This window comes from Egretta garzetta, unplaced genomic scaffold (assembly GCF_000687185.1).
Source record: "Egretta garzetta isolate BGI_Z169 unplaced genomic scaffold, ASM68718v1 scaffold446, whole genome shotgun sequence".
Lineage (NCBI taxonomy): Eukaryota > Metazoa > Chordata > Aves > Pelecaniformes > Ardeidae > Egretta > Egretta garzetta.
In genome coordinates, this window is record NW_009260023.1 from 959,462 (window position 1) to 984,732 (window position 25,271).

At 38.4% G+C, this 25,271-nt stretch overlaps 1 protein-coding gene across 1 annotated transcript in view; it reads left to right on the forward strand.

Moving 5' to 3' along the window:
• The window catches only part of LOC104128079 (ephrin type-A receptor 6), a gene marked incomplete at its 3' end in the record, with an annotated part of 411,239 nt that overhangs the window by 77,175 nt on the left and 308,793 nt on the right, over positions 1–25,271 (forward strand). The window contains exon 2 of the mRNA XM_035896284.1: positions 9,990–10,653. Within this exon, the coding sequence (XP_035752177.1) occupies positions 10,008–10,653 (646 nt within the window). The remainder of the gene's footprint in view (positions 1–9,989; positions 10,654–25,271) is intronic.

Here is a 25,271-nt window from a genome sequence, read left to right on the forward strand (position 1 = left end):
CCAGGATTGCACCAGCTCCCCACATCCAGGAAATAAAGCAACACAGCAGCAAATAAGTCTTCTACTATTAAACAGCTAATATCTGTTGGAGCCTGACTGAACTGTACCTACAGTCTGATTTATGTATTTTTTAGTTGTAATATTCTTCTTGGTCCTTGTTTGTCTTATTCTAATTTTAAGGAAGTATAAGCATTTACACTTACGTATTTTAAGTCATGATATCTATTATTTACTAGTAGGTGAAAAAACTTGTTTCTTACATACACACATCAGTTATTCCACAACAGACCCACGTATTTTATCATGTGAGTATTGCTGTTTGGAGCTATCTCATTCTGTGTGTATTCTTCATGAATCCCTAAGTCTCATTCAGCCAAGTGAGGACTGCTAGCCTCTTGTTCTTGTTAGCCTGCCAGCACCAGCATTAGTCACTGTTTTGTCTTAGCAGAGGGATTCTGCAGCTGCTGGCAACCTCTCTGCTAAGCATACAACTCATGATTAGCTAGATCCAGCTCTGTTCTATCTGCATACCTTTAAACCACCAACTTATATATACTTACTTTATTTTTATTATTATCATTTCTTCTGTAAAACAGAGGTCAGCAAGCTATGGTGCAGGTCCTAGAGATGGCACGCAGGCAGATTTTGAAGGGCACGCAGCAGGGTTGAGTGGGAAGAGCTGTAGTATCTTGAAAAAGACTCTCCTCTCACTTCCCATTCAATTCTGAATACATCTGAAGTGTTGCATTACATAGGGATAAGATGCCCCTGGAAAGGTGAGCAGCAGCACTTTTCACCACTGAATTGTGGCATCTCTCACCACTTGCTGAGGTTTTACTAGTGTGTCTCATTTAAAAAGAAAACTACGGTCTTGCAGTTCCTTGATGCAAGTCATTGAGTCCTTTATAGTCCATAACATATTCAGGGAAACAATGGTCTTGTTCCAGAGTACTAAGGAGAATGGCATTTTATGTGCTAGTGGTTGGCTTCAATTACATATCAGTTTGTTATAAACAGCCTTCATGTGTACACATATATGTGTGAATTCTGTTTTTCTTTCCATTTTTCTATGTAATACTTTTATTATAAACAGCCTTCATGTGTACACATATACGTGTGAATTCTTTTTTTGTTTTTCTTTCCATTTTTCTATGTAATACTTTTCTGAACATGCTTTGCCTTCTCATGATCTAGTATGGAAGGAAAGGTGTATTATCATCTCTGGGTCCTGTTTTATACTTTTCTCTGCCATATCCAGACAGAAAAACATTCCACAAGTAACTTTTTCATTGGTGCATTGTGAGAGTGCTGTCTAGATTCTTGTTGGCTGAATGCATTGACTGCCTCGGTAGTCAATGTGTTTCTTGGCATCTTGATCTTTTCTAGTATATGCATAAAAGGTCCGTGTTCAGGACCTGTGACTCCCTTTTCTTCTGGAACAGCCACAATGCCTCTACAAAGCTAGGGCTATCCTATTTTGCCTTCTGATCCCTAAGTCTACGCTGGCTAATTCCCAGGTGAGAGTCAATTCTTTCGTATATCTGAAGTTGGTCTCACTTGGATCCCAGGGCTCATCCCCCAAATCTCACCAGACCTTAGTCTTGCTTGCCTGAAGAAAACATTTGTATGAACCAGAATAGTTTCCATAGAGTAAAGTTGGATCATCTGGAGCAGCTCATCGTCACGGTTGTTCAGTATTCAGCCCTTCATGTAAATAACAGAAAAGTGACTCGCTGTTTTGGGTTTTCAATTTTGAGTGCATTAACAGCTTTCTGAATCATCCTGGCCACTTCAGCCATAAAGCAGCTGTTCCACAGCCCGAGACCTATTAACACTTCCATTTGGAGAACACAGAATAATCTGTGGCTTTCTTTCCTGCATTCTCTTGTTTGTATTTCCCTGGTTGTTATTTATTTAATTTTTTAAATTCTGATTTTGCTCTTTCCTTTTGATTACATTTACTTCTACAGATTTTCAGGGGTTTGCCATCAACTGTCATAGTCTGTGCCTATAGGCTGCTGCCTATATAAAAAACAGATGTCATGCTTTCCTTTAACCTGTGTTGCAATTATAGTTTTGCAGAGCTAATATAATGAATCTATAATCTGTATATTTGTATGCTTTCCCTAAGCAACTTTAAATCAGCTTGATTTAAATGTAAGACCATAAGTAGATTAATTGCTGTTCTTTTTTCTAGTTATGCCAATTTGTACTTGCTAGGAAGTGCATGAATAGCTGTGGAGATTTGTCTGTTTTTTTTTTTTTTTTTTTTTTTTTTTTAAATGGGCACATTTCATAAAGTCAGTATTGTCACTTGTCTTACTGGGCTTTGGAGGTCTGAGCATCTGTTTTCACATACAGAGTTGTAGGCCTTGGAAAAAGGTGGAGGTGAATAATAATGAGTTAGTGGGAATGGAGAAAAATATTAACTCAATACCTCTAATTTACAGTGATTCTGTAGTTCTTTTTCATATTCTTTAATCTTGCTGTTTTCAGTGTCATGTTTTAAATGCCAATTGTATTTTAAAATGTTCATTTTCCAAGCACATTAATTTGAGAGAAGGTTTTTTTGTTTGGTTTTTTTTTTTCCTGCAATTCTGTTATGTAGTATAGCTGGTCTTGCTTGAATGTCACTGCAGCACCTAGATGTTTAAATCTGCATTTGCAGATGGCAGCCAGCAGCTGTGCATGCCAAGTTCAGGTCCTTCTCTATTGTTTCCTGGCTTAGACCTTTCTGATCTCATTTCTATGGAGATCATCTCACTGGAGATAGCATAAGGGAATTTTAAAAACTTTTAAAACTCTCTTTATTTTTACCATTCAGCTTGTTTCCATGGAAATGGGATCTAAAAGACTGTCAGTAGCAAACAGTTGAAAGTGAGAATTCACTTGTAGATTTCATTAGATGACTCCCAGCTGAGAACTGCAAAGACCGATGACCAAAATGAGTAATAAACTATTTATTAAAATGACAAAATAGAATAACCAATTAAAATATTAGAAAAAATACTGTCTTCTTTCTTTTTATCGTTATTGGATGTGATAAATATGGAAATGCTTACTTAAACGTTCTTGGGTACGTGAGTTGCATGGATGCACCTCTTAACTTTCTCCAGACTGATTTTTAGGATAGCAGCAGTTCTAGATAGTAAACAGCCCATCCCTGTTACTGTTAGGGACCTGACCCGTTCCAAGCGGACATCTGTGGACAATGAGGGATACATATTGGAAAATTGCACCTCCGCAGTTCAGGTTCACTGAAATTTCAAATACCAGCCTATGTTTTTGTGTAAGAGGTAGTTGACAGCTGCATTTCTGAAATCACCTAGCTCTCTGAAATCACTAGAGTAAACCAGATCTCTGTAGCATGAACCCTACACATTTTGTTCCTTGATTTAGAAGGGAAATCTTTCTTCTTTTGCTAGATAGGCAATAAGACTTATTACCATTGAGGACTTGCCTTTACAGATATGTTTTTTTAGGAGGTAGTCAAATGCAGAATGGCTGGAGTCAACAGGTTTCATTCCCCAATCTCTTACATCATGTTCTTTTCAGGCACAACTTTTTCCTTCAATTCTCTCAATGGAAAACCCTATGTGTTTTGTTCAACAACAAGAGATTTGCGTAGAGTATTTTACTGGGGGCCTCTGTTGTGTACTTAATATCCAAATATGTTGCGTGCTAAGTCTGCCACAACCTTTGCTTATTCAGAAGCGAGCTAAGATATGCTGATTAGGTATGTGTAAGTGCAGAACCCTTCATTTTTAGAGAATCATCCTTTGAGTAAAAGGATAAGGAGAAAGGGGAGGGAACTTTCTAGCTTAGGGTAGAAATGCAGCAAAATTTATAAGGGCAGGTGTCTCTTCCATTTCTTAAAGCACTGAGTAAGGGCATGGGCCTAAGTAACCAGTGTCCCTACCTTTTCCTTTAAGTGAAGTAAAGTGTCAATAATAAGAATCTAAAGCTGTGCAAGGGGCTGAAACTGCCATCCTAGATTACCAAACTGCTGCTGGGATCAGTGCCTGAATAACTGTTATCTGAGATGATGAAGAACCTGCTTTTAATTCATCAATCAGTGTGACAACTTGTGGGAAAAGTGTCTTTCACGACATGTGAAGTTATCTAGATATCAGCTCATTATGAAATAGACATTTTCAACTGCCTAACTACCCCTTTTAATTGGAAAAGCTTCATACAGTTAAGTTTGACGTACAAACAAAATACTGTAATGAATTCTTCAAATGCAAATAGGGCTGCCGCTAAACAGTGAGAATCTGCTTGGCCTTGCTTCTACACAAATAGCACAGTGGAGATTGGCAACGTGGGAAACAAGAGCCTCGAGTGATGTGTTGGAGAAGAGCCTGCAGTGCAGGTCTTTACATGGGAAAAGATGCGCTATTCCTGGCTCTGGTGCAGCGCTGCGATGGCTCTCTGCTGCCCATAGGCAGCACCTGGGGCTGGAAGTCAAAGAGAAGCTGTAGGGTTGATGTGGGAACGTGCAACTTTAGGATGCTGCCACAGAGGGCTGGGAGGTGTCAACAGGGTGAGCCGATACCCTCACAGTTATCTCTGTTCCATGTTCCCCCTCTAAATCCAGTGTTGTGTATGGCTAGAACTGGGCAAATCATACCAATTGTCAATTTAACATCTCTTTTCTTTAAGCAGCACAATATGACCTCATAAGGGTTTGCTTAAGAGGCTGACCATGGCTCAAAGATAAGTGAAGATTCAGAATTTGCTGAAATAACTGGTGTCTTCAGGGAAGCTATGACTGCTTCCATCAGGTTGAAACTGGTCCACTGTGCTTAGTTTTCTGCAGCATGCTATCACCAAGACATTTCCTTATCAGACAGTAATGTGTTTAAAAATAACATAAATATGTGAATGCAATCTCTCTTTTTGTAATGCCCATACGGCCTTTGGTGATACAGCCTCCTGAATTGTAATAAATGTCTCTTGCTGAGATTTTTTTAAATCTGTAGTATTTGGTTTAAAATAAGAATAACAAAAAGCAGTGAACACTGAAAACAAATTTCAGTATTACATATAGATAGTACAAGATTTAAATTAGGCAATTTGCTTTTTATAGTGTTCTCTGTACAGCTGTTAAATATTAGTGAAGTTCTAAAATGAAACAAAAAGATTGTAAAATAGCTTGTAGAGATATGAAAACAGCTGAGATTTTATCTAACTGAAATCTCGGTGTGGTTTGTAGCCTAATCTCATATTTTGTACTTGAACATGACACGTAATCTTCAAGTCTTCTCTATACCAATCTTCAGATTCCATGTTCTTCTATTCTAGTGACATTTACTCCTCCTTTGTGCCACATGCAAAAGTAAAATGTAACCTCTTATCTGTGCTGCTGTTAATTACAATGTTAAAATAGAATTTTGAAGTCTTTCCTCCAAACCGTGTTTTTAACATTTCTTCTTCATAAGTCCTGGAACTCCAGTTGTAAGAATGAGCTTTACACTGCTGCTGCTTCCATCAACATTATCAGAGGTTTGCCTTGTTTGAAAGGAACATAAAAAAAAAAAAAAAAGTAATGCAGTGCATTGGGACGCCAAGAGGCTCGATTTGAAGGAAGTCTGAACTGTCAGCTTGTCTAAACAGACCGCTTCTGCCAGCTTTTGTGCATGTCAGGTTAGGTATTCTGGGGCGGAGCTACCACATTCTTGTGCAACCATCACCAATGAGATGCTTCTGTTCATTTGTTTTTAGGGTTTAAGTGAATAATAGTTTTGCACAGCTAAAATGTTTATAAATACTTTTTATTTAATTAATTAGGAGTTATAAAATGAAATAGACCCAAAAGAAAGCTGCTGTGTATTTGATAAATTGTTTGGGGTTTTTGTTGTCTGCATTGAATTTAACTATTGCTTAATGTTTCCTGGCTGGTTTTATTGGAAGAAAAATGCAACACTTACACAAAATTAGAAGCAGATTGTATTTCACCCAGGAAGAATGTGTGCTTGTCAGAGACTATTGCAGATTGACTTCTGTCAGTAAATTACATTGACAATTTGAGGTAGTGGAATTCACCTCATTTGCACTCAATATCTGGGACTAGTAATTAGGAGCACATGCTAACACACTCATAGCTGTATTTGTAAGCATACCTTATACAGTGTCTCGGTGCAATGGCTAGGTTGAGAAGTTAAATGTTAACCTTTTCTGAAAATATCTTATATGTATGATGATTAGACCACTATGACTGTTAAGCACTTTTGCAAATGCCTTTTGAATGTTTTTCTTGCCCAATGCATGAATTCTTAGAAACTGGGAGCTGCCAGCAGGCTATCTGGGAGCACAGTGGAAAGGCACAGGCATGAAGCACACAGGTCTGCTTTGAATGAACTAAAGCATTGCCCGTGTTTGATCAATCCATCTTGTTCTATTCTTTTACACCAGTTATTGAAGTGCTGAGCCTTAACTTTCCTACAGGAGTAATAGATTTATATTATTAACTACACAGCAGCTAACTTCAGGGCTTTAATTTCTAAGTTTAAATTAAGATATTCATTTAAAGTGAATATATAAAATTTCTGAAGGGAGTCTCATGGTAAGGGGATGATATGTTGGAATTTTTTTTCTTAATATTTTTTAAGAGGCAGTAGTACATTGAGGTTCTTTTGCTTTAAGCTAGTTTACTTCAGTTTGAAGACTGCTCTGTATTTTAAAAGCTACCTTGTCATCTCCCTTACTACTCTTGTATTCTGGGATTGGTGTAGTGGAGTTTTTTTGTTTCATTGGTTTTTTGCTTGGTTTTTTGTGGGTTTGGTTTTTCTGTGAGTTTCTTGTTCAAGGTGGGTTCTTTTTCTTTTTCCTTTTTTTTTTTTTTTTTTAAAAACCACTCTGGAGCATATAGCACATCTTCCTTTTAATGTGGCTTGATACACAAATAAATGCTTTTGCACTCCTGTTTGGTTATTTTTTTTCTGAAGCTACATCGTGGTTATGTTTGTGTATAACATGAATTTGTGTAATAATGTGTAAACTTATAGTACATGTCTTATATGTGAAGAAAAAGGTGGTGTGTCCTTGGCTCATGGGACAGATACAGTAGGCAAAATGGGGATTTTGGCGGCTGAGAGACTTATTTGCTTTGTTTATAGAGAACCTCTTCTGGTGAGGTTTTAAGGCTTGGAGCTGTGGATTTTAACTAACTTTTTTGAAAACTCAAAAAATTTTCATTATTTTCTTTAATCCTTCATGGCTGTGGAATTTTGAATTCATTCAAGCTGTGTGGGTTCATGCTTGACAAAAGGGAAGAGGCCTGGCCCACCAGAGCATCAAAATGCCTTTTTTCTTTCCCAAAGCCAAGATCCACTTGGGGTATTATATTGCTTGCAACAGGATTGACTTTAATCATAGTTCAAACCAATTTGGGGACAACAGCATGGGAAGCCCTGTGCTAACTAGTTCTTCATCATACAACTTTGATCAAATCTGAATTTGTTCTGTTCTTGCCATGAATGCTGAAGTAGTAGCTTTGCCCTTTCTGAATGCATACAAGTCGCAGGGCCCAAAAGCCCTTGGCCATACATAAGAATCTCTTAAGAGAGCAGATTGATTGCCAAGTATTTGCTATTGTCTGGCTATCATATAGGTATGTTTTGTGATTCTTAGGACAGGACCTTCAGATGAGATGATCATTCTTGCTGTGATAGGAAGAATCCCCAAAAGTGATGGCCTGTAAAGGCCTTCACTTACCCAGTTTTTCTGCATAGCTCCCAGGTGCTCACTGCAGTGACCAGGAATCCAAATCCTCTGATCGTTTCTGACACCACTTGGAATTCCTTTTTCCACATGAATTCCAGTTTTCAGGCTAACGGAACCACAAGCTGTTGTTGTGGTTTTCTTTTTCCTGCTGCTTCCACCATGATGGATCAGTTCACTCCTAAAGAAGGTGGTGCACTTTTTCTCTCCCTCCCCCCCCCCATATTTTTGTTGTGTGCTTTTATGTTGTGTTTTGTTTTTAGATAAAGATTATGTGAAAGGTCTTGGAGATGTGCATGTTCCCCCACTTCCATATTGTGACACTATTTGTTCTTAAAACTCAAAGTCAGCTAGTCTTCTGCATGTTCACATGGGCCTTAAGAGTCCTCTGATGTCCGGGAATTTTTCTGAAAATAATGACCTAACTCTTAAGTAATATATTCCTTTTTCACAGAAAAAGATGAACAGATAAAGTCTGTCTTTCCACAGTTTTTATAAATGGTGATATATATGTTTTTTTATTACTTAGAAATGGCAAACTGAACTTGTACTCCCTACATTTTCTCAATCCAGTAGGCCACAGGCCAACCGTACCTTCTTTGTAATACTGAAGTAAGTAGGCACTATGAATATTCAGCTGCTCAAGTAGTCAAAATGCATTTTTAGGACTGTAACTTTAATTTTTAAAATATTGTTAGTGTGTATTGGAGCAGAAAAATGTATGGGGCTGATGTATCGTGGTGCTAACAGAATTTTAATTTGCTTGAACAATGATGTGTAAGGTCCATGTCTTGGTTTTGTACTCAGAATTATATGTTGTACATAAGTTGAACATGTGCTTTGGCAAATTGTGTGTGTACCCCTGTATGTAATTAATATAAAATTTTAAAATGCCATTCAGTGAATTTAACCAAAGTAACTGCAAAATTTGAGAAAGTTGGTAAGAGTGAAAATACTCCATAAACTTTTCAACTTCTGCTTTCTGAATTTTAAGCTTATGCGTTGTTTTTGCAGACGAATAACTTTAATGTGTTCATAATAAATCTATTCCATGTATGCTAAACCGTGAACATGAATAATGTATATTTTGATGCTTCATAGCCTTATAACAATGTAGTCTAGCATTTTGAGTGATGTTTATGAACAGGTTTTTGGCTTATTTGATATATGCCATAAGACAACAGTACGTCTAAAAGCCACACTAAAACTTCTGGTGTGACATAATATAGTTTGCATACAGAACTATAACTCGTTCTGTGTTTTGATAAGAAAACGCCTGTATGTAAAGCTGTATTGATGTTAGGAGTGCTTAGTGGAAAGTTGACTCAATTGTATTGAAGCTATTTTGGGGATGTTGGTAATCCTTTACAGTAGCAGATAATGTAACAAATTAGGCATTTCATAAGCCTTTCATATGTAGCACATGGATAATTTTTCAAAGATTCATGTTTTTTGAGAGCCTCTGTGCAGGAATTACCACCAGAATTTGAGAACACTTCCGCAAAGTAGTTGTGATGTAAAACTGGGGGAGGGAAAGGGAGAAGAAAAAAAATTCCTCCCTCATCTCCAAACTGCAAGAAAGAAAATTTATAAAGGCAACAACAATGACGTGATGCCTGTGACAAGTTTTGGGTTTATGGTGGTTTGTTTGTTTGGTTTTTTCAAAGTGAAAATAAGCGTAATATAGACCCTATGGAGCCAGAAATGTTACATCTTTGGGTTAACAGTTAAATGTTTCTAGGGCAATTGTGTAAACCAGGACAACCTACACTAAACACCTCAGACCCACCAAACCAGACTGGCTGCATCCCAGCTGCTGCAGGTGCTGGCCCAGTGCCACGTACTTGTGCTGTGGGAATTTGTTGGAGAACTACCAGAGAACCAACCCACTGTCATATCAAACAGGACTGTTCTAGCAATTTTTTTCGGCATAGATGATTGAATGACATGTTCTCAGATGTATTAAATTTGCTACTATAAATATGGCCAGTATTTCCTTCTCTGAGCCATGTTGATTTTTAAATGTTTTTATTAATAGAAATTTATTGTAGAGTTTCTAAAACAAAACTTGTTGGACCATTCTGTAGTTGGTATCTGCTTTTAATACTGTCTTTCCACTAAATTTTAAGTAAATAATTATTCTCAGTTAAGCCATAGGTGCATGAACATGGGGCACACGTGTGTGTGTTTATACATGGGCTCTGTGTATATGCATACGCAGAACACATATTTTTCTTAGTTCTTAAACAATTTCACTTTCTTTTCAGTGGGATGCCATAACTGAGATGGATGAACACAATCGACCCATTCATACTTACCAGGTATGTAACGTGATGGAACCAAACCAAAACAACTGGCTTCGAACAAACTGGATCTCCCGTGATGCTGCACAGAAAATTTATGTGGAAATGAAGTTTACACTGAGGGATTGCAACAGTATTCCATGGGTACTGGGAACCTGCAAGGAAACTTTTAATCTCTACTACATGGAGTCAGATGAGTCTCATGGAGTAAAATTTAAGCCAAACCAGTATACTAAAATTGATACTATTGCAGCTGATGAGAGCTTTACCCAGATGGACTTGGGTGACCGCATTCTTAAACTCAACACAGAAGTTCGTGAGGTTGGGCCAATAAACAAGAAAGGATTTTATCTTGCTTTTCAGGACATTGGAGCATGCATTGCTTTGGTCTCAGTCCGTGTTTATTACAAAAAGTGCCCTTTCACGGTCCGTAATTTGGCTATGTTTCCTGATACTATTCCAAGGGTTGATTCTTCCTCTTTGGTGGAAGTACGGGGCTCCTGTGTGAAGAGTGCTGAGGAACGTGATACTCCAAAGTTGTATTGTGGAGCAGATGGGGATTGGCTTGTGCCTCTTGGACGATGCATCTGCAGTGTAGGATATGAAGAAGTGGATGGCTCCTGCCATGGTAAGAAAACATGGTTTGATTTTTTTTTTTAATTTTTATTTTTTTTAATTAAAGAAAAAAAAAGTCTTAGATGATAAATGCACAGCATATGGCTTGTTGTATACTGGCAATATTGCATCCTTTTTCAAGAAATGCCTCTTGTCCAGAAATAAGCAAGGCAGTTTGAAGTCGTGATATTGTGGATTTCTAAGAAAACATTTAGCTACTAAAGATGACCTTCTTTTTGTCTAACTGTAGGTGCCCGCAATGTACATGTTTATAGAACAGCTAGTCACCTTGACTCCTTCTGTAGTTACTGGAGATAAGTGCATGCCTTGGAGCAGGATTTCTCTACCATGTTTTAGGTATCTGTAGCAAGATGAGATGAGCAGTGAATGAAAAATGTCAGTTTTTTTCTTCCATATGCCTAAAAAGGGAATCTAGGCAATTGACTCAGATCTTTACTATAAGCACATAAAGACAGAGGAGATGAATTCACCTGAAGAGATAACAGCATTATCCATGCTTCTGTAAAACAAAGGGTTTTAAAATGCCTCCATGAATAACATACATGTTGATGTAGTAGAAAATCAGTAGGTATCAAGTTCAATTAGAGGCGTTTGAGGCCCTACTCAGACTTGCTGCAAAAGGTTTAAATCAAAAGTGCTTAAAATGGTTTCATCACAACATATAAGTAGTGATATATAGCTACTAGTGTTTTTTCACAGGGACTAATGTACAAATGTAGTAAGACAGATTGTGAAGCTGATGTCAGTACATCAGTTTGCTGAATGTTGTTTGCCACCTTCCTGTATCTTAAGAAATGTGTATCTGAGGATAGCTGTGCTTGGTGATTTCTCTTCAGGAATTTTGCAGAGACCATACTCTGTGCTGGTATGTGTAGAACAACATAGCACTGCACCTTGCCACTGTGACAGAGAATTAAGGATGTTTTAAATCAAGGTTTCAACTTGGTGATGACTACAAAGGGAAATGTATTTTCTTCCCTTACCAGCCCCTTTCTTTCATAGGTAGGACAGTGAACACATGCAGGAGCAAAAAGTAGGTCTTCTGCACAATCTAAGTGGTGTTGTGGTTCATTAACCCTCTCTCTGGAACTCTTGAAAGAGTGGTTGCATTTAACTTTGTGATAACTGGATTTCATGCCCAAATTAAATTCAGATTACTTAATCTTTTGTGCTGTTTAGAACAAGAATATATTGCTAAAACTTTGTAAATGCTGTGGTATACTTGAGTAAAGCCTAGGACTCTGAGGGTTTTGTGGATTCAATTTGAGACTGCTATTCATGGAGAACGTGCATGTTGAGACTGACTTACCACCTGCCAGGACTGCTGGATACATGACACTTAATTATAAAAGGCGTGCTTCTTTTCACACTGCAGAGTTTATTAGTTGTTTCGTTAGCTTCAGAAAGAGTTACTAAAGGATAAGTGTACTCTGTATGTTCTTTTCTATTGTACATAATAGTTTCACAACAACTTGAGAATAAGGTACTTTTCATGTAGTAATGGCTGTAAAGAAAGCCTCAGTCACCACTGAGATACTAGTCTGCTTTGGTTCAACATTTGCTTTGTAACAGTATTGCAGTTTAATCCTAGCAAGCAACTAAGCACCACCCAGCTGCTTGCTCATTCCCTCATGGTGGGATGGGGGAGAGAATCAGAAGAGTAAAAGTGGGAGAACTCATGGATTGAGATAAAGATAGTTTAATAGCGAAAGCAAAAGCCACATACACAAGCAAAGCAACACAAGGGATTCGTTCCCTGCTTCCCATGGGCAGGCAGGTGTTCAGCCATCTCCAGGAAAGCAGGGCTCCATCACACGTAACAGTGACTTGGGAAGACAAATACTATTGCTCTGAATGTGTCGTCCCCCCCTTCCTCCTTCTTCCCTCTGCTTTATATGCTGAGCATGACATCATATGGTGTGGGATATTCCTTTGGTTAGCTGGGGTCAGCTGTCCCAGCCATGTCCCTCCCAACTTGTGCACCCCCAGCCTGCCTGCTGGTGGGGTGGGGTGAGAGGCAGGAAGGGCCTTGACTCTGTGCAAGCCCTGCTCAGCAACAACGAAACCATCCCTGTGTTATCAACACTGCTTCCAGCACAAATCCAAAACACAGCTTTGTACTAGCTACTGTGAAGAAAATTAAATCTATTCCTGCCAAAACCAGCATAAGTGAAGAGCCCGTAAATTATACAAGTGATGTTGCTATTGCCCAAATATTTTGCTCAAGAGCTCCTCAGTTTTGATGGTATTAGGCAAGCTGCACAGAAACCTTGGACAGTACAGAGCATTAAAAGCACACTATGCATTGTAATCAGAAAATTAAATTCTTTGTTGTCTGATCTTACTGGCATTAATTATCAAAATATACTTATTGCAAAGATACAGTTTTGGCATTGCCGTTACTGGAAGCAGTATAATTTTTCTACATAAGGTCAAAAGGTTTCTCTCTTAATGGAATAAGGATTTTCTTCAAGACATTAACGCTCAATGAATTTCTGTCCATTATATGAGTGAGTCATACTCTAGAACTGTACATGAGCAATAAAACTAGCAACCAAAGCCTTCAAAAAGAGTCGGGAAACTTTTCTGCTATGCATTGACTTTGCTTGTTTATTCAATTGGCAGTCCAGTCTGCTGCTGAACAGGTACCTCCTAAATTAAATGGAATACCTAAAGCCATGAGTGTTTGCATATTCTTAGCTATTTGCCCCAAGAGTAACAAATTATTATTTTAGAAAATTATAATATAATAGAGGTTCCATATGCATTTTTGAAGTCATTTTCATAGGTGTCCAATGTTGTCCATTTAGTCATCTTCAGTGGATTTTAGTATTAATGCTACTTTTTGTGATAGCCTTTCAAAGTCTTTTGCATTCCTTCATGAATGTCAACCCTAAGGCAAGCCCAAATGTATATGATGCTTTTGGAACTAAAGAGCAACAATTCTAATTTCACTGATGCCCACTCTCCAGCTCTTGTGCTTAAGCCGTGGGTTAGAAGGGTTACTGTCAGGGTGGCCACGTTTCCCTTTGTGCCAAAGCTGCTGGTAGAGATGCATGCTCGGGCAGCTGGGAATGCATTTTTACAATGTGACTGTTTTGAACATTGGGAACTGAACTGAGATCACGACCTATGTTGATAGCAATCTTTCATGTATCCATAATGTTCTGTTTTGAGACTTTGCTTCTTGGCTGAGACATGAATCAGAAAATTAGAGTTTAAAAGTTTTGTCACTTCTCACTACATTCTGAACTAATTGTTTCATCCCCACTAAATCATAAAATGCCTGAACATTACTACCTTTCTAAGGGAAAATTTGTAAAATTTACATTTAGCTTGTTTTCACATAAGTGGAGGAAAGGGGGGTAGAAGAGGTGCTATTGCATCTTAGGCTGCTAAGAAGACCCAAAATGTATTTATACAATCTTCATGTCTTCTAGGTCCCTCCCCCAAATCTCAACCCAAAGACCTTTTTGTCCTTCCTATTCCACCGCTGGAGTGACAAATTTGAGTCTTCAAAGTATTTGATGCCGTTCTGCCAGTGCTTCTCATAGACAGACTCTGTGACATACTCAAAACTGAAAACTATTTATTTCTTCTGCATGAAAATAACTTTCAAAATAATTACTTTGTATCTTGAAATCTCTTCTGGCAAGTAATTGGGTGGTGGGCAACACTTGCTAATACTTGACTATTTTTTCCTACTTGCAAATGGTGTCAAACTTAAAATTATACACCAGCACGTGGCTCAGCAGGGAATGATAAGCTTTTCATGGCAAATATAGCTTATCTGTCACAGAATTTAAAAAGTAAATTTCTGTTTTGATGTTTATGGAGGTACACACTCTCTATTCAGGAAGTACTAAATGGCATAAGGAATGAGATTCTGCCTTTGCCACTACTCATAGTTTCACAAAGCAGCACAAATGGGAATAAAAAAGTCTTTGATCAGTTTTACCACCGCTGTTAAAATCATAGGGAGGCAAGTAAAGTAGATTTTGGCAGTTGAAAATAACCTAAAGTGGGAACACTTCCGTTATTTCAATATGCGTTGGTTTTATACGTCTGTCTTTGTGAATCTATTGGTATTCCCTATCCATTGTATTTGCTTTTAAAAACATCATTTCAGAGCGAAGGTGTCAGAGAAGAATTTGCAACCAGATTAAAGTATCCATACTTATTAAATGTATTCCTCAATTTGTCCAGAACAGTTCAGAGACACATTGATAGAGAATTTTTCATTAATTTGGGAACTGTCTTCCTTTTCTGAAGTCAGTGGGGAGAAAAAGTCACATTGGTTGCAAGAGCCTTACTGTTATTTGTGTCACATACATTTCTTAATGGCATAACCTGAAAAAATACCATCTTCTCTGATTGTGTAAACAATCTATCGCTCTTTGATTTGCATCTTTGAACCTCTTTAATCTACTTTCAAGATTTTTTTTTTTCCCCTCAAAATCCTGAAATAACAGCAGCATTCACATATTCTTCTGTTTCTTCAGGCATTAATAAATGAATTAGTACCAATAATTTGGCAATGTTAATCACAAATGGCTATAGTACGAAGTGCTTGCTTTGCTAACTCATTAGTACCAGCCCCGTTCACAAGTCGTTGCATAGGAGGAGGAGATGCTGCACAGGATTCTAATAAACATCTATTAAAAGTAGCAAGTTCAACATTGTATCTTCTCTGAATGTTAGTCCAAGACAAGAGTTGTGCTAAATTTAACAAACATGTAAGATATACAGGCTTTGGGTGGTTTGGGGTTTTTTTGTTTGTTTGTGTTTTGGTTTAGTGTTTTGTTGGGGTTTTTTTTTTTTTATAGAAGGAAACAATCATGACCAGGAACGCTATACAAACTTAATTATAACAGCTCAGTTCTCTTTAGGTGTCATACAGTAATAATTGAGTGACTGTTAACTGAAGTCCGATTCTTTAATGATTTATCAAAAAATTATCTGAATTACTCAAGGTTAGCAATAAATTGCAGAGAAAAATTCAATTCTCTATAGCAAATACTAATTATTATAGTAATTTCAGAGTCTTAACCAACCAAACACAATGTAGAAGTGTATTTTAACTGTAAAAGGTTGACTGTTCTTGAGGAATATTTGCAGGAACCCCCAACCCCTCATAGGATGCTGTGTGGTATGGTTGAAGAAATTTTTAAAACTTAAAACACCAGGTATTGACAGACTCATATGGTTTATTTTAATTAAAATGAGCAGAATTGGAAGCCGGAATGCAAAATTAAAGTTCTTTGAATTTCAGTTGACTGAACAACACTTCCTAGGGATACTAATGCCTGAATGTATTGAGCATCTGTTTAATTGAACAAACATTTCTTTCTGTTATTCATTATTCAAATTTGTGGTAATGTTTCAGTGTTTGGATTTTTATCTTGGCGGCCTCTCTTCAGCTGTCTCATCTGATTCAATTTGAAAATATTTTCATTTTGCAAATATGAACTAACCCCATCATATACATACCTATAGCATGTCTTTGTTGCTGGGAAACCAAGAAGTTAATGATACAGCCATGTTTTAGTTACCTGTCCACTGGCATGAAAACATGAAAAGGAAAAAAAATATGTACATTGGAACAACAAGTTTCCTTATAGTTACCGAGAGACAATACTGTGTAAGGTTCCCCTTGTTTTTTTCCCAGGTATTTATTTACTCATGAGATCTACTCTTTGCCAGCTTGTAGGCACTGAAAGAAGATCTGTAAATGAAAAGCATAAAAAGATTTGGACTACAAAAAAAAGGGGCAAAATTAAATCAAACTTGGAAGGCTGCACATTATATTTTTCAGAGAAAATCTTTCCACCACAGAGAGTCCCTACTGCAGCAGAGCTGGGACAGTTCTCTTGTGCCAGAGTAGATCCCTACGACACAGGGTGCAACTCCCTGCCAATTCTGTTGGATAACCAGAGACAGAAATTTGTCAGAGAGGCTGTGAATGAGTGGAGGCCTGAGAAGATCCACTGAGTAAGTCTTTCTCTGTTGTGAAATGGCACAGGTGCAGAAGGCCCTGGGACTTCCTGCAGCTACGTGGCTGCATTAGCTGATACAATCTCTCTCCCAGACCACTGCAGGTGATTTTCTTGCAGATGGAACTTTCTTCAATGCCCTCAAGTACCTTTTTCCTTTGAAAATATAGGGCAGACAAGTAGGAAGAATAATACAAATTTACAACTTAAAAATAAATTCTAGTTGAAGCCTCCTTTCCACCTTGAAACTGAAGCCTTTCAATTTTCTCCTTTTTCAGTTGAAAGGACGAAATTGAAATAAACTTCAGATGAAACCTCATAGTGAGCCTACCTTAAGGATAGTCACTGCAGTGTGCACATGCAGCAACATTGCACAGAAAGCCAGTGTCAATGTGTGAAGGAGGGGAGGTAGGTGGGAGCATGCGCAGAGGTAACACCAGAGGTGACATAAGAAGGTTAGAAAGAGTGGTCAGGCGTGGTGATTTACTCGTTGGTATCAACTCCGTGGTTATTCTTCATTAACCTTTGTTTCCTCTGCACCATCACATGGCATGTTTTGTTTTAGCCGGCATCCTTTGATGACATCCCAGAGAGCAGGGAGGATGGGAATGCTCCAAAATTCACTGAGTTCTTCCCCCTTCTTGGGTGTCAGAGAGGGCAGCTGTATATCACAGCCTTTTCTGCACTGAACTCCTCCAGAGAGAATTTAAATGTTTTTATTGTTTTTAGGTAATATCTGTGACTTTTTGTACAATTCCAAAAATTATTAAATGATTATGCTATCTTTTAAAGTAAACAGCCATATAATTTATTAGAATTCATAGCAAATTCCTAAATATGCAAGTGCTCTGGAAGGGGTTCACACTTTTTTACTGCACTTAAGGAATGATGGTTTATTTTACATAATTTATGAGTTTGAAGAGCTTTAGATTCTAGTGTTTTCAATGGAAGTACTCAAGACCTTTGTGATTATTAGTGACACACATTTTCTATTGAAAAACCTACTCTTTAGCCTATGTAAGGCTACACAACATCTGTGAACACTCACTGCGTATTTTAACTTTAATTCTGAATACAGATAAAATGTCATTGAGATTTGATATTTCTAAATTCAGTGTTTAGGTTGAACCACTAAATAGAGGTTTAGTGCAATCCAAGAACATGCATGAAAAAATTAGGAATTGTGGATAATCACAACTCTGTAGGTAACAGTGTAGAAAAGCAATTGGTAATGACATGTTCAAAGCTTCTGAATATAATTAATCACAGATAACTGCTAACATACTGCAAAAATTGGACTTGATCAGAACTCAAAAATTGTATACGTTGGAAAAAGGAGTATGTATTTACAGTAGGTGAAAACTTACGTGATTATCTGTTGGGAGAGAGACACTACTGGCAGCACTTTTATGTTCGTATGTACTGTCTTTAATTCCGAAATGCCAGGTCATATGCCAAGCTATTTCATGCTGCATCTCTTTATTTGCACTGTACTTTTTCCACTTGCACATAAAGAACCCTTTTGCCCTTCAGGCTTGCAATTAGTGTGGATTAAAAATAACATCGTTGCCTAGTTGAAGTAGGAGGAAAAGGATGTCTGGTGGACCATGTGAAATGAATGTGATATCATTTACTATCAGGAAGCTGAATTTTTAGTGACTTGGACCAGTCTGAAGAGATCTGACTTGACTTTATTCAATCACTTTGCCTTTTTCTCAATATTTTTAGGTTAGTTCGATGGCTTTTATATTTCCTTTAAATTCTATGTTTGTGCACTTTCTTATACACTGGGTACCAGGGTAGCCCCTGCAAAGCTTTCTGGTATCTTCTTTTTAGTGTCCTAAAACTGAGGAGATTCCTTAAGTTTGTCACTGAAATGAATGCAGTTTGTTTGGTTTTTACTGCAGCAAAATGTTAGGAATTAAATTAGTACCTAAAGGCACCTGTTTTAATGACTGCCTGGGTTAGCAGTCTCGAGGCCATATAAATTCATGCTGTAGCTCAGATCCAGCCCTTTTTACTTAATCTCCAGACATCTGCAGATTTGTTCAGCCAGATAAATTGTAACACAACAATTTTGATAAAACAGCTGGAAAGGGGTGCTGCTTCAGAAGTGAGGATTTAAAAAACAAGCAGAACACCCTTTTCATTTGATTTTTATGTAGTAAGGAAGCTACACAGATACCGAATGAACACAAGTTGTTCACACAGTCTTGTCACATCATACTGACATATCTTGCATTATTCTAAGCAAATAAGGAACCTTACAGTAGCCACTATAACCTGGTTTCCACTATATCTAATTGTAAAAATTCAAATTAAAGCCTGATGGTCTTACTGCATCTGACTAAAGTACGCATATATAGGACACATTATTTGCAAACTGAATTAATCCTAGGAAATTACTATTTTTCAGTTTGATTCTGAAGTGTGTATTGAAGTACAGTATTTGGTGTGAAACCCACTTTGATGGTGGAATGAGGAAGCCAACTTAAGTTAAATAGCAAGTTTCAAGCTGAAAAACGGTCACTATTTTCTGTTTGTACTCATAAACATGAGGTTTCGGAAACAAAAGCATGCTGATTACTCAGATGTCTTGCCTCAGGTTTTGTGTTCGTTCATACTGTTGGATATTGATCCTACCCGCTGTCCTTGATAAACAGTAGACAAAAATTGTCAAAAGGACTACAGTGATTGATTTTGTTGTTGTTGTGTATGACTCAGTAATATAGCTGCGTGATTTGACATTAGCAGCAACCTGTAGTAAATTACAATTATTTGGTTTTTTCTGCTGAAAGAAGTACACTCCAGTGATGATCACTGATGATGCAAAACTTTTAATACTACTAGAACCAAATTGTTTTAAGTTTTTTAAAATACATGCTTAAATACAAATGTATTTCTGTATCTATTCAACTAGCTATAGAATGAACACATTTTAAAATTATTGTTTGATTAATTATTTTCTAACTTGCTATGCAGATTTCTCAGCTACTTTTGATATCTCTTCCCCACCCCCTGTACCCAGTTTGTGTGGCAAGGTTTTGGTAGCAGGAGGGACTACAGGGGTGGCTTCTGTGAGAAGCTGCTAGAAGCTTCCCCTATGTTTGATAGAGCTGCTGGCCAAGGCTGAGCCTGTCAGCAGTGGTGGTGTAGTGCCTCTGGGATAACATATTTTAAAAGGGGGGAAAAAGACCTGCTGGAAAACAGCAGCTGGAGAGAGGAGTGAGAATATGAGAGAGGCACAGCCCTGCAGGCACCCAGGCCAGCGCAGCAGGAGGCGCTCCAGGTGCGGAGCAGATTCCCCTGCAGCCCCTGGTGAGGTAGGTTGTCTCCCTGCAGCCCATGGAGGTCCATGGTGGAGCAGATACCCCCCTGCAGCCCGGGGGAGGACCCCATGCTGGAGCAGGTGCGTGCCCAAAGGAGGCTGGGACCCTGTGGGAAGCCCCAGGTGGGACCTGTGGACCCAGGGGGAGAGGTTTGCTGGCAGGGCTTGTGGCCCTGCAGGGAACCCATGCTGGAGCAGTCTGTTCCTGAAGGACTGTACCCTGTGGAAAGGATGGACCTGTGCTGGAACAGTTTGGGAAGAGTGTGAGGTGTCCTCCTCCTGAGGAGTAAGGAGTGGCAGCAACATGTGATGAACTGACCCCAACCCCCACTCCCCATCCGCCTGCTCCGCCTGAGGGGCAGAAGTAGAGAAAAACAGGAGCGAAGCTGAGCCTGGGAAGAAGGGAGGGGTGGAGAAAAGGTGTTTTAAGACTTGGTTTTATTTCTCATTACCCTACTTTGATTTGATTGGCAATAAGCTAAATTAATTTCCCCAAGTCAAGTCTGTTTTGCTTATGACAGTAATTGCTTGAGTGATCTCTCCCTGTCCTTATCTCGACCCACGAGCCATTCACTGTATTTTCCCTCCCCTGTCCAGCTAAGGAGGGGAGTGATAGAACAGCTCAGTGGGTACCTATTGTCCAGCCACGGCCAACCCACCACATTTCCCCCTGTGCATAAGGCTCACGTGTGGCACGTCTCCCTGCTGTAGAGTCATTAGTGGGGCTGTTCCCTAGTATTGTGACACAGGAGATAGCAATAGTTTTTGTCCCAGACTCTTGTGCTGTAGGTGTGAAGGGGCTGATGCATATAGCCCGGGAGCTTGCAAGGGGCTCTCGTGCTCTTCTGCACGTGTGAGTTGCTGAGGTGCCAGAGTGGGAAATAAGGACAGGGTCTGTAGGTCTCATTCACAAATCTTTTGTAAGTCTGTGTGCAGATGGATTTCCCTATATGTGATAAGATGCAGTCTTCCAACAATAACAATCTAGTCATAACTGAATTCTTGGTCAAGCCTTATATGTAGCTTGTCTCTCCCACAATAGACTTTTTAAAATCTGGTATTAACACATTCAAAAATGTTTATTTTTCAGAAATAGAGATACATGCTATCATGCAAGTTCCTCTCATATTGGTAAAAATGGGAGTAACAAAAAAACTGTCAGGCTGGATGCTATAGTATGGCAAGAGGTGAAAAAGGAAGGCACTAACCCTGTGTTCCTGTCCTGTGTTCCTCACTGTGATGGGATTTGGCCTCAAAATGTGTGTTGCATCCTATAGAGACTAACAGAAACAGTGCCTCTTAGTTCTTGCTTGTCACATAATTTTTTTTCTTGTTCTGGGAGTCAGTAGCTGAAGCTTGAGCTCAGTCACTTCAGATTAATTTGACTTGGAAAATGTTCATTGCACTTTACACATGATCAACCTTAACTGTTTCGACAATCAAATATATTGAATGTAGGCGAGTTTTGCTTGAGTGAAAACTGTAGTCTGCTGTATTTAATGGATGTAAAAGTTCAGCATTGGTTGCTTATATCTTGTTACAGCCGTAGGAGGCTTTCCTCCAGCTGGAAGAGAAGTGTGATGGGGTTGTCTTATGGCTGAGTATATTCTCCTCAGTATGTAGGTTTCGTCAGTATGCTGAAAAATGTACATCTTTATGAGTCTTGAAGAGGTCTTTTATGACACGAACACGGACGAGTAAAACCGTAATGGTTCGCTTACGAGGACCTAATAACATTTGTTCAGTACAAAATGCCTTGTGTCAGGCATTGAATTCATTGAAAGTTACAAAAGAATAAATACTTTGTGAGGAAGCTGTGATTTACAAACTTTGCCACTAATTGGACAAAGGAAGACTTGGATTGTGTGTACAGCACAATTATGTAAAAATCATGTCTTGGGGACTTCCGTAGGCATATGTTGCAGTGAAATAACAGTTTTGCCTTAATAAGGGTTTGTTATAGCTGTCTTCATGAAAATTCAGTTTCTGGAATGTTTGCTCATCACTGACTTTTTGTGGTGGAGCCCTGAATAATAAACATAAATATAAGCTGAGAAAAAATTGTATTCAGGGTGCTCCATGAAAGTTTCCAAGTTTTTACTCTAGAGTAGATTGTGGATTTTTTTTAAACAACGGTAAGAAATTCCACTTAATTCTTAACACTTTATGTAGGTATGTATACTTGTATAATGATCAGAGAGAAATATCTCGAATTTTTGGTGTTTAAGAATTAATTTGCTTTTTTTAAAAAAAAAAAAAAGAGAACTTGACTTTTCTCATGCTGCTGCTGAGCACAAGTGCTTAAATTTATAGTTTGAGGAAATGGAAACATTTTATAATATGATGATGATATAGATGATGTCCCTATGAAAACTCATAAAGATAAGCTCCAAAGTCTGAAGATAATCACCTGTACTTCCTCTGAGGCAGGTTATTAATGAGCAATGCATTCACAAATAACCATAAAACACATTCTGTAATGGAACTGTTCCCATAGAGGTTACCCATCACTTTATTCAGTCAATTATTAAAGCATTTATGCTAAGAAATGTAATTGCAAAAGTAATCAATAAAGGGTTTCCTCTTGCATGATGTAGCCTGGGAATTGCAAGCAGGAGTGAAGTAACTGCGCAAAGACACTTCTGACAGAAACTTTGTCTTGATTACAAAAGAACATGTATAAGCTTTCCAAAATTTGAACTGCATTTGTTCCTTGTAACTTTCAGCAAGAGTGCAAGTGAGATGAGATTTGGTTTAGTCAACTGACTTATCCTTTTCTTCCTAAAACTTAAGGGTGAACATAATGTCAAAAGCAGTCATTTCACACAGCAAGATTGACATCGACTATAAGTCATTCTGTGTTGTGGACTAACTTAGAATTCAAGGGCAATAGTATTTAAAATGTTCTCGGAAATCATCCCCCGACTCCCCAAAATTTGTGTCATGTTAGAGGCATCACTTGAGCCCAGCAGTCTGGAGGCTACTTGCAAGCTTAAGCTCTTGCCAAATGGAGAAGGAAAAAAAAAAAACTGGCTGGCAAAAGCAATACTATTAACTGCAAGATTTATGACTGACACCTTTGTATAAGTGAAAAGGGAGAGCAAGGAAAACTCCTGTTAAAGTTGAGGTGCCAGTTGCAGAGATTTAGTTTAGATCCGGGTTTGTGCCACAGTACCTCTTGAGGGGGCAGCAGTTTGAACTGTGATCATAGCTCCTCTCTAAGCAAAACCACATCCCTGGCAGTGTATCACCTCACACCGCTGCCTGAGTGCAACGTGTCCCCAAGCTGCCATAGGGTCAGAGAGCGAGGGCTTTGTGTCACTTCCTGGCCTCTGTTGTGTGCGGAAAGCTCAACGCCTTCAGCCTGGTGGGGTTGCAAGTGACGGCCGGTTCTCCACTGTGACTCACAGCGCTGAGCCTGTAGCTTTCAAGAGAAATGATGAAGATGGATGACTTTTGAGCTGCAGTGCTGTTTGAAGGCTGTTACAGGTCTCTTGGCAAGAAGAGAGGATGGGTAACTGAAACTTCAAAAGCTCAGCTGCTGTGTTGCTTTTGGATGCCAAATTCTGAAAAGGAAACTGATTCTTTTGGGTCTGTAGTGCCATAGTGCTTTGGTGTCATTAGTGCTTTTACGTCTTTTATGGGGAACTGGAAGAGGTGTGTTGGGCAGGCAGCATCGAGTGCTCACTTGAAGAACCATTTCACATGGCACCTGGTGGTAATATAAAAAAGGAAACGCAGCTGAACATCTGACCCAGTTTAGAGATGTGGTTTTAGTTTTTTTTAAAAAAACATCTGCCCCTGCTCTGGCATATCTGTGGTAATCTTACAAAGGTGCTGTTGCTGGTACTTGTTTACTGCTTTTTATTATTTTTAATAATATTATTACTGATCTACTCTTGTAGAATATTTCTGCTTACTTGGCATCTTACTTCCTTTATCTGTGTACTCTGAACAAGTTCTGATGTGCTCTCTTGGTCTTGCTGCTCTCTTAGCATCAGTCTTGCTGGTGTTTATGTAAATATTTTAGTTTGTCCTTCTCAAATCTTTGTGTCTATCTCAGCTGTCATCTTACATAATTTAGATTTCTTCAAATAGCCTCATTTAGGTATTCAAAAAAACACACACAAGGCATTTTGTACCATTCTATGTAAGGTCATAAACACCTAAAACAAACAACCTAACAAAAAAAAAAACCTCAACAAAACAAAATGTGGCCCAAAGACAGAAAATTCCTGAAACTTATGGTTCATAATTTTAGTCTGATGTATAAAAAGTGAATTGTATCCTAAGAGCTAATACACTGGGAAATCTTTGGAAGATTCTGGTGACAAGTGTGCATGTGTTTGGCATATATTGCCAAAGTTCTTACTTCCATTCTCCTTTTGGGTAAGTCACAGGCAGAAAGTTTTCTGTAAAGATTTTCAGTGTTTTGTTGATTAAAAGATAAATAGGTCCAAAGATAAATGGGACAAAAGAAATAGTCCACATGCTGCTCAATGATTAAACTCGACTGTAGTATTTGAAGACAGTAGAACTGAATACAGTGAATATCCTTTGTAGGTGCAAACTGCATTTTCAGTATGCCTGTTGAACAGGATTCTTGGTTATTTAGACTGAAATTTTCAGAAAGTTGGAATGTATTTAAGTTCTGTTTCTTCTGTATCAACCTACTCTAAGCAGTGAATGTGCCTCTCAAGGTGCTTTTAGGCAAAAAGATTGCATTTGACTGAGTGCATTTCTCTGCAATTTTTCCCGTTGTCATTTGTGTTTCCCTCTTTATGTGATTTTGTTACAACCTTTTTCTCCTACGCATGCCTTATTTTCCACTTCCTTTTATGTAAACCAAATCTAAATTTGTCCTTTAATGTTCTGTACTATCAATAGCGTGACAAGAAGTTGAGTTTGAAAAAGGGGAATGATTCATTTCTTGTTACTTGAGGAGTGCGCGTGTTTCTTTAGCCTCTTACATACTTCTAAGACAAAAATGTGTTCTAAATGTAAAAATTGTTTGATGTGTCAGAATGAGAAGACTAGGCTATTAATTGGTAGAATTTAAAAAAAAAAAATGATTGCCAAAGAGAATGCACAAATTCGCGTGTTTCAATATCCATATGGTGTGTTCCTGTGCTGAACTCTGATGTTCAACTGTACCAGGCTAGTTCTGGAGAGTTTTAGAGGGGCTTGGGTGTTTGTTAGGTGTTTAGTGCCTACAGCAAGGCTATGGAAGAAAACATACCCTGTAGAAACTGAAGTTAATTCTTTTTGGTCGCCATATATTACCTTTTC